General features: G+C 35.3%; 2 protein-coding genes across 2 annotated transcripts; one reads left to right on the top strand and one right to left on the bottom strand.

Annotated features, from left to right (window-relative positions):
- Positions 1-958: 958 nt before the first annotated feature.
- LOC111407476 (IQ domain-containing protein IQM1-like) lies at positions 959-4295 on the top strand. Its single transcript, XM_023036973.1, has 9 exons — positions 959-1237; positions 1322-1797; positions 1881-1995; positions 2088-2153; positions 2364-2452; positions 2544-2631; positions 3088-3318; positions 3411-3512; positions 3639-4295. Exons 2-9 carry the CDS (start codon positions 1373-1375, stop codon positions 4089-4091), a joined length of 1569 nt encoding a protein of 522 aa, XP_022892741.1. The 5' UTR covers positions 959-1237; positions 1322-1372; the 3' UTR covers positions 4092-4295.
- A 1488-nt stretch (positions 4296-5783) lies between these two features.
- Positions 5784-9376, bottom strand: LOC111407475 (heat shock factor protein HSF30-like). The gene is made up of 2 exons (XM_023036971.1): positions 8976-9376; positions 5784-6762 (listed from the first exon to the last, which is right to left on the bottom strand). The coding sequence occupies exons 1-2, from the start codon at positions 9249-9251 to the stop codon at positions 6052-6054; spliced, it is 987 nt and encodes a 328-aa protein (XP_022892739.1). The 5' UTR covers positions 9252-9376; the 3' UTR covers positions 5784-6051.
- Between the last annotated feature and the right edge of the window lie 705 nt (positions 9377-10081).

The following is a 10081-nucleotide window of genomic DNA, read 5'->3' as shown; positions in this document are numbered from 1 at the left end:
TTATGTGTTGTTTCTATTATTAGCTTATAGAAATCTGTGTACTTTTGTTTCCAGATTGTTCCCTCAGTTGCGATTGGTTTTACTGCGTATGACATGATGAAGGCTTGGCTTCGTGTACCTCCTCGACAAAAATCAAAAGCAATCTCTGCTGCTGCATGAAGACGTGGAGTGCAGATTTGGTGAAGATACTTCGTTTTCCCCTGTCGTCCAATTCATAAACCAGCAATGATATTCAGATTTTTGTGCAGTAGGCGAAGACTGGTTATATTTGTATTTTGATATCAACAAATATATTTTAGCCTCGACTTATACTTTTAGAGATCATTAGTATATTCTCGCCCATTAGAGATCCACTCATGCTTCAAAAGGCTATCTCTGAGCCCTTCCTCGAGAGGCAATTTATAAGTCCTTACCCAGATGGAGATAACTTATATCTTAAAAAGTTCGTTATGTATCACAATATAATATTTATTATTTGATTATTGGAAAAAATTTAAAACTCAAAAGTAGCTGAATTAGATAGTATATTCATTTTTTTTTTCTTTTTTAAATTTTCACTTGATCTTTTAGTGTTAAAAGCCATTTGAGTACCCTTCATTTTCATTTGCCAAAATTTTATTATACTCTTGTGCTAGAAAAAGGAGATTTTGGTATGGTAGAATCGAACTGGATCAAAGAAAAGAACTGAAAATTCTAACAAATTCAATGTAAAAAAAAAAAAAAAAAAATGTCAAACAGGACTCGGGCATCCATCAAAGAGTACCAAGATTTGGTTAAAGCAAGACCAACAAAAATCTGCAAATCAAGGGACTGATGTTTCATTAGTCCTTCCTTTAAACTTCATTGAAGGCTTCAATAAAGTCCCCATTTTTCAAAATTTCCCCCCTTGTTTTGGTTGGGTTTTTTTTTTCTTTCCCCACACTCGTCTTTTAGCACATCGTTTACTACCAAGACTTTGAATTTTCAAAATTCAAAGGGACAACTCCTCTATATAAATGGGAGCATCCCCAGTGGTCCAAGCTATGCATTTAGTTTGTGTTAAAAGTTGGTGGTTGTATTCAATAGACTCAACCTTACATTCCTATACACCTAATCGTTCTATGCACTTATCGCTCGACCCAACCTAATATTCCTATATAGCAAGAATTCTTGAGGTGCCTTAATCGGTGCACAAGAGAGGTGTAAGGAAAGGAGTCATATCGATCTTTCGGTTGTAGGCCAAGTAGGCATATCGAAGGTGAACCAGCGTATAATAAAACACCCTCTTTTCTTGATATACCTATTGAAAAAATCCTAATGTGTTATGAATTTTGTTTTGCAGAATTTTGTTCATCTGGGATCAAGAACTTGAAGTTCTTGCTGGTGGTAACAAATGGGGCTCTCTCTTTCATTACTTACATCATCGTGGAATGAAAATTCGGGCCATCTGTTCTATGATTTAACAGAAAATGTAGAAACTTTTATCGCCAGATCAATAAGTTTTGGAAGCAAAGATGGAGAACTAATCTTGATGAAAACACACAGATTCAAGAGAATTGATATGGATAAACCCCAAAAATCTGAAAAAGAAAGGCTAAAATCACATGTTCCTTTGAGAAAATTGGTTGTAGACAAGGAGAATGAAACCTCAGATTATTCAAAAGTCGAGAAGTTGAAACCCCAAGAACCCTTCGTGTTTTCTTCTCCAAGACCAGTTGACGAACTGAATTCTGCTGCTACAAAGCTTCAGAAAGTTTACAAGAGTTACCGGACGAGAAGGAACCTTGCAGATTGTGCAGTTATTGTTGAAGAGCTCTGGTCTGTACCATAAGAACTTTCTAATGTTGTTACAAAGACTATCTATCCTCAATGTGAATTTCTCAATTCGTTCTATGTTGTAGGTGGAAAACCTTGGATTCTGCAGCTTTGAAACAGAGCTCGATATCGTTCTTCAACAAAGTTGAACACGAAACTGCTGTGTCCCGGTGGGCTCGTGCTAAGACAAGGGCTGCTAAGGTAAGTTGTGGACATAACTTGATGTACAAATACCGTCATACGGAGAAATTATAGGCTCAATCTTAAACCAAGTGATGTTTGTTTTCTCATAGGTTGGCAAAGGCTTATCCAAGGATGAGAAAGCTCAGAAACTAGCTCTACAACATTGGCTTGAAGCTGTAAGCCTCAACACTTATCCATAAATTTGTTTGATACTATATTACTGGTTCATACCTTTCTAACATCCAGGAAGGTTCCACTTACGCATAAGACCTGTTGGGTCGGGTGGCCAAGCTAGCACCGCTCGTTGCCTGTGTACGGTGTACTCAAATCGGTTTGCTGTGATACCGTAATGATCATCTGACAGTTACTCGTCTTTTTTCCCACAGATTGACCCTCGTCATCGCTATGGACACAACTTACACTTCTACTATGACGTGTGGTCGGAGAGCAGAAGTCTCCAACCATTCTTTTATTGGTAAGACTTTTTCTTATAGAAACATCACATCCATATGAAACTGCTTGCTATTTTGGACCTCGGGTTGACTGCCTTACATTTTACCTTGAAGGTTGGATGTTGGTGATGGTAAGGAAGTAAATCTTGAACTTTGCCCCAGAGTCAATCTGCAATGTCAATGCATTGAATATCTTGGCTCTGTAAGCTTTAATACATTTATCTCACTAAATTTTTCCTAAATAATTCTGTCTTAGCCATGACTATTGTTTTATTACTGTGGTTTGCATATTTTTATTGGACTACGTGGAGTCCAATCATTCTTTGTTAACATTTTCTGTATTGTGGATAAGTGTGTTTTGATAAATGTTGACCCGAAAAACCTAGAATCGGGCCGATAACTGGTCTGGTGGTTGTTTAAAAAACTGTGAACCTGGTATAAAAGACAGCAAACCGGGCAGTTAAACCGAGAATCGGACGGTTTCACCGAATCGATGTCTGGACCAGTTCGACCCTTAACCCTCTCCCATGGTCTTAAAGAATAGAATATATATCAATGAATGAATTTATTTTAATTTCCTGTCAATTTGATTAATAATACACGTTGGTGAAGCATTTGCCTGTATGACAACGTTCTTTTCCAACCTTTTATCTCATAGAATGAGAGAGACGCATATGAAGTGATTGTAGATGACGGGAAATTAGCGTACAAAGAAAGTGGAGTTCTCTTGAATACAGCTGAAGGCTCAAAATGGATTTTTGTTCTAAGTACAACAAGAACTCTATATGTAGCACAGAAGAGGAAAGGTGTTTTTCAGCACTCCAGTTTTCTTTCTGGTGCAGCTACAACAGCTGCTGGTAGATTAGTTGCTCATCATGGCATTCTAGAGGTACAACTTATGGACATCTATGTAAAATTATTCAATTATTTTACTTCGTTCATCTATATTTTGTGCGCGCTTATCGTTCTTGTCTTCCTTAGGCAATATGGCCATACAGCGGTCACTATCTTCCGACTGAAGATAATTTTAAGGAATTCATCATGTTTCTCGAGGAGAATGAAGTAGATTTAATAAATGTTAAGGTATTCCATTAACCCTTCTGGCCATAGTGCATACTGCAAATAAAGAAAATGGCAGAACATATAAAAAATTTGTTGTAATTCAGGCACGTATTGTAAATATTTGATTTTTTCCCACTTTATCCACAGAGGTGTGCAATAGATGATGACAGGACCTCATTTAAGGAAGATGCTGTCAAAGTTGAGAAACCTCATGGAGGCAATACATCAATCAAGACAGCTAATATAGAAGCACCCAAACTTGACTTGCCCAAGAGTTTATCTTACAAGTGGACCACTGGAGTTGGGCCCCGCATTGGATGTGTTCGAGACTACCCAATGGAGCTTCAGTCTGAGGCACTAGAACGGGTAAATTTATCACCTACAGTGAAATCAGGCAACCCGAAGAGTTGTTTGCCTGTCCCATCTCTGCGACCAAGCCCAAAAATGCGAATGTCACCCCGACTTGCATATATGGGACTTCCTAGCCCAAGGGTGTCTCTCCATTCCAGTCAAGTTTTAGCTCCTAGTCAAGCGGTGGCACACACATGCCAGTTCTCTTCCAATCAAATGTCGACCACGTCAAGTACAAAAACACAGTAAAATGACCAAGTGCGAAACACAGTAGAATAACGTAACAACTCATTACCACTTTTGCAATTTTTCATATAGCTACAAGGTCTATATTCTTGTTCCTTGATTCTTGTTGAACACAACTGAACCATGGGGTTAAATGGCTCCCCTTTATGCAAGTTCAAATTTTTTTGCTACCATAGGAAAAGAAGAAACATTCTATTTTTGGATTAATTACCTAATTGGTCACTGAAGTTTGGAGAAGGTCCGCAGGAGGTCACTAAACTTCAAAAGTTTCATTGTTAATCACTGAACTTTACAAATGTAATCTCATTCACCATTGAGAACTTCAAAAGTTTTTCTGCTAATCACTGAACTTTAAAAAACTTAATCATATCATGGAGAAACTTTTGAAATTCAGTGATCTCTTGAAAACTTTACGCAAAGTTCATTGACCAATCAGGTAATTAATCAATCTTTATACTTTTTTTTTCCCCCCCCCCCCCCCCCCCCCTCTCCTTTTTTTAACCTTAGAAAAGGTGATTATAAATGAAATAAATAATCAACGGGAGAATTATTCTTTAAGAACTGAACTCATACGACGGCTATGATATTTTACCCAATTTTAATAGAAATGGTTATGCAGAAATTATAGAGCAATGATTCATATGGTTTTGATTACCTTGTTTCTCTCTTTGAAGATAAAATTATGATTATTACAAGAACGAGTTGGAAAAGCAACACGATGAAGTGGAAAATAATGGAGTTCAACCTTTTTATGGCCTAATTGAGCATATTAATAGTTATGACTTTCTAGTATTGCCAAGCTTAGAAAAAAGAATAGCATTTTACCCCAAAAATAGTTGACAAGGTTCTTTGCTAACCTCTTTAAGATCAAAGAGGCAATAGATGACAGTTCTATGGACTATTTCAACTTCGATTGTCTTTTTTTATCATGACACTTGAATAAAAATAAAATATCCATTAATTTTTAGTTAAAGATGTGTGAATTTCAAAGTTGAATGCTATGAAGTAATCAATCGTGAAGAGTTTCTCTTTTGAAATGGTTCACTATATGGACCATTGTTGCTTCTTTAATATTAGAGAGGTCAGCAGATAACATTGTCAGCTATTCTCGAAATTAATGCTATTTTTTTCTAAGTTTGACTATGCTAGCGAGAATAAAATTGTAGAATAAGAGTACGGAAAAAAAAAAGAAAAAAGATAGAAAAAACAATTATAAAAAAACATAAAGATTGATAAATTACCTGATTTGTCACTAACTTTGCTTAAGTCTTTTGGGGGATCACCGAACTTTAAAAGCTTCTTCCTTAGTCACTTTACAAATGTAATCACATCCATCATTGAGAACTTCAAAAGTTTATTACTTTAAAAAAATATAATTTCATCCACCACTCAATGATTAATGGGGAACTTTTATAAAGTTCAATGACCAACAAGAAAATTTTGAAGTTCAGTGACTTCTTGAAAACCTTACGTAAAGTTCAGTGACCAACCAGGTAATTAACCCTTCTATTTTTCATTCTACTTTTCCGTTCAAGGTTACGCATATTTTGTATGTTACGTTTTCACTTACGCAGTTTTCTCGATATCTCATGCATCAAACACTGAAATACTAATAACTTCAATAGGCACAAGATTTCATTTAACTTATTCATAGTACCAAAGAATAACAAGCACGCTCAAATACTTCAAAGCTGAGAAGAAATGCTTTTATATACAATACGCGTTCCATGGCAAAAAACAAATTACTTCGTACTTCTATTACAAAAGTAAATATCATAGCCAAAACATGAGAGCTGGGGCGCACCAGAGAATATACTGAACAATTGAAGGATTTCCCATGACTTCCTTGCAACTGTAACAAAATTCTACACTCTGCAAACGACGTACCAAAAACTAAAAACAGTAGAAATAAATATCTATGAAGGGATGCACAAGATTGGTCCTAGAACATTAAGGGTTACGTCTACATATATACAAGATCTGGTATATCCTCACCCCAATACTGTGCTTTTGCTACAATATCGTCCACCTCGTCATCAACTTCAGGCCAATCACCTACTAATACTTCTTCCATATTATTACCACTCAAAAGATCTTCACTAAGCAAGACTTCCAGCGCATCCTCAGTAACAGGATTCGAGCTGCTACCACTGCTCGATTCACAATCCACAACAGTGGAAAACATCTCCAATTCGATGTTAGTAAGCTTGTCACAGTCTTGGCCTGTGTAGTTCAAAGACGGGCTCATAGCAAGCCTCCTCTTCCGTCCTTTTTCAATGCACCGTTTTTCATTCTTCTGCACATATTTGTCCACATACTGCTGGATAAAAGAAGGATTCCCGAAGGCTCTAGCAAGAAATCTCATCATATGTTGTTGCTTCCTCTTTGCGTCGTGCATTTTTTCCTCCATTACCATAATACGATCCCTCAAATTTTGCTGCTGCTGATTAAGCTTTGTAATTTCTGTCATCAAAACATTCCGGTCCATTCTCAGTCTATCGAGTTGTTCTTCCACACCAAAGTGCCCTAACTCAACACACGGATCTCCACCTCGTCGCCTCAATTTCTGCACAACATTTCTTCTCCTCTTGATCGTCTTGAGGAGATGCTTCTGTCCGCCCAAAAAGCCCTCATTTGCAAATTCCCATCGATCCGGATCCACCTTTTTAAAACCCTACAGATTGTAATAATTCTTCATTGTCAAAAAAACTAGAAGCCTAATCAAAAGTACTTTAAATGATAATCCATAAACCTCAGAACAGATCAAACAACCTAGCTTGTCTCTTCCACAGAATAACATGCCAGATCAACACGTGACTGTCAATTTCAAGAACAGAAGCTCATCAAAATAAAAAGAACAAATAAAAATTCACCAGGTCAAAACCTGGTAATGAAAACTGATAAATTTGGAGATAATCCCGCTGGATCCAGGCTTCAGATTCCAAGCTTCAAACATAATTTTACAATTCAACAACATGGAAAAAAGTTAAAACCGTAACCAAAATCTAGCTTCATTTTGTAACATGCAGGAAATAAGAAAAAAACCACTTATTGAGAAAATGGGATACGAATTAATTGGAGGAAAAAAGAAAACAAAATACACACGCCGTCTCATAGCACGATGCTTCATGAAAACGATAAGGAAAAAAAAAAAAAAGCTAACAGCCAAATATCAAAGTAACTACAAAATAGACCAAGAACTACTCGAGCACATAAACGCTGAGAAAGAACAATCAATAATCGAAATACACTGAGATGGACAAAGCTTTAAACGTCAACATTGTAAAGATTTCACATACCCCCATGGGCAGACCCATGGTGGGTCACGTGACCCACCAATTTTCTGAATATTGGATTTTTTTTTCTTAAGGCATGATATTTTATTATTTCTCCTCCTTCACTTTATACATGAGAGCGTTGTTTTAATGAGGCATATGATCATGTTGTAATTTTGTGTAATATATGAATTTTTGATACTCATTTCATCAAGTACTAAATAAAGATTGAAGCAAATGCACGAGAAAGTATCCTAAATAAAAACTAATTTGTTCAAGAGAATAAACTTTATCTCTTGGAGTGTTTTTGTAAGTGTGCCCATATGTTTTCTCCAAAATGGCCTTAGAGCTTCGATTATGAAATGGTTAGAGATGACACCAAACAATATGTTGCAACCACAACTTCCTAATTTTAGCGGGATGAATTGTGGTTCATGACATCAACAAATGAATGCGTTAGTATTGTTCCCAAGACCGACTAGAATTCATAGAGATTTTTGAAACAATTTTGGACACTATGTCGGCAAAACAAGCCCTATATTTGAAGACTATGTACATAGTGGATCATAAGATTCTCGACAAACTGATGGCCATCAATTTAAAAAGGCAGCTATTTGATTTGGTAATGTAAGAGAAAGATGATTTATTTTAGATGAGTAGAAAATGAAAATACGTCAATTTTAGGCTACAACAGAAAGCAATTGAAACGAACCATATGGAGGAAAAAAAAACTAAGAAAGTGGGAGTAAATGTCGGGAAAACAAACAAACAAGTCTAATGAGAAAGAACAACATTAAAGCATATTTGAAAGTTGTAGATGATGGATATAATTATGGAACGTTATCAAAATATAAGAACACGTAAAGAATAATTGTAATAAGATATCAAATGCTATAGTTTTTTCAATTTTTTTTTTTTTAGTTTAATTGCGCCCCCTAATTCAAAATGTTTTTGTGTACACAACTGATACCCCGAAACTCAAAAGATAGTGACCATTTTAGAACTTCAACCTTGGAATCCAGTGTATCTATTGAGCTTTAGATGAAATCAATTGCTCGATTGAACATTTTGAGCTCAAAAAACATGTTGAGCTATATGAAGAGAATACATTTTATTCAATTATATTTAACTTTAGCATTCAACAAATAACTCATAAAGTTGATTAAAAGCTAACCATTTATGTAGAATAGAAAAAGAGAGATTATTTATGATTTGGAATGAGCACATCAAATATCCTGGTTACATTTACAGGTAATTAGTTAGCCAAATAGACTATTTTAACCAATTCATATATGATAAAATACTGCAATATTTACAGAGAGAAGAAAATCTAGAGTCTAATCGACTATGAGTTGTACCAGACACTTCAAGTACAAACTAAAACTACCCAAAAAATAAAATAAAATAAAAAAACGAAAGATAAAATCTTCGTGGGATTTTAGAATTTATCAAGAACCCTAACCCTCCCTCCTATATTGCAAATGCAAGGGTCTACTAAGATTGCAAAAATCAGAAATTGATCAACCCCATGTGAAAACTACAACAACTCAGGCAGTCAAACGTTATAAAAATAAATAAATAAATAAAATTATGGATTGTTGAGAATACTTACATATGTATTAAGCTGTCGAATGAAGCTGGAAAAATTGCTATGCTTGAAGTACCTAGGCAGCATAATAGTGGAAAATTTGTGAAAATCCCAAACAATAAAACTGTTTCTGGCCCTATTCCATGAGATCACTGAATCTGTTGAAGGATCCTCCACCATTTCAAAAGTCTTGGTTAGAAATGGAGGGGGCCCAACATCAAACAATCCCTCCATTGGCAGCGGACCACCACCAGTACTACTGCAGCATTCCTGTTCTAGCTTTACTTTCACATCTTCCATTAGCTTAAACTTTCTTGAATTACAGTCAATATTTAGTCTCAATGTAGAGATGCAAGTAAATTCAGTGCTGAGTTAATGAAGCCTGTTTCACAGACGCTGAAACGAAGGCCACTGCAAATTGCTTGGGGTTGATCGGATATATATATATATATATGGAGGTGGCGTGGAAAGTTCGAGGGAGTAAGAGAATCTTGGGACTTTTGTCCGCATGTGTCATCCAGGACATTGTAGTTGTTTATGGATTAGTTGAGAAAAAGGCTTATTTTTCGATAGACTAACGATATCATTGGAGTGGGTCCATTTTTTATTTTTATTTATTTATTTTTTTTTTTGAACACTGTAGTTGTTTATCGATTAGTTGGGAAAAAGGCTTATTTTTCGGTAGACTAACGATCTCATTGCAGTGGGCCCTTTTTTTTTTCTTTTTTTTTTTTTTTCTTTTTTTTAAATCTTCCATTACATCATAACTGACATTCATATCTACGTGAAAGAAATGTATGCAATGATGCGATAAATGAGTTCTTAATTAAGAATGTAATATTGATTAATGAAAAATATAATTAAATAAATTAAATAATTTCATATTTAATTAAACCTATTAGTACAATAAAGATGGTTCAAATAATGTAATATAGATGGTTGCTCTTGCATCATATCATTACGTTTTTCGAAATGAATAATATTATTTAGCACAGTAATTAGGACTATCAATGGATTGAATTTTGATTTGAATTCAATTCAAATCCGATTAAATTTATGGGATATAGATTTAGAGTCTCAATCCGATAAAGATCCGAATTTGATCATTTGTTAACTAAAAGAAGGAAATA

The sequence above is a fragment of the Olea europaea genome, chromosome 13 (genome assembly GCF_002742605.1).
Source record: "Olea europaea var. sylvestris chromosome 13, O_europaea_v1, whole genome shotgun sequence".
NCBI lineage: Eukaryota > Viridiplantae > Streptophyta > Magnoliopsida > Lamiales > Oleaceae > Olea > Olea europaea.
This window is presented reverse-complemented; position numbering and strand designations above follow the sequence as displayed.

What these genes read in the sequence shown, in the direction of transcription:
- LOC111407475 (XM_023036971.1), bottom strand. Translation starts at nt 9,251, where the DNA reads ATGGAAGATGTGAAAGTAAAGCTAGAACAGGAATGCTGCAGTAGTACT. An exon ending in TTCGACAGCTTAATACATAT is followed by an intron (nt 6,763 to 8,975) that starts GTAAGTATTCTC and finishes TACAATCTGTAG; the next exon opens with GGTTTTAAAAAGGTGGATCC.
- LOC111407476 (XM_023036973.1), top strand. Translation starts at nt 1,373, where the DNA reads ATGGGGCTCTCTCTTTCATTACTTACATCATCGTGGAATGAAAATTCG. An exon ending in GCATTGAATATCTTGGCTCT is followed by an intron (nt 2,632 to 3,087) that starts GTAAGCTTTAAT and finishes TTTATCTCATAG; the next exon opens with AATGAGAGAGACGCATATGA. An exon ending in TAGATTTAATAAATGTTAAG is followed by an intron (nt 3,513 to 3,638) that starts GTATTCCATTAA and finishes CTTTATCCACAG; the next exon opens with AGGTGTGCAATAGATGATGA.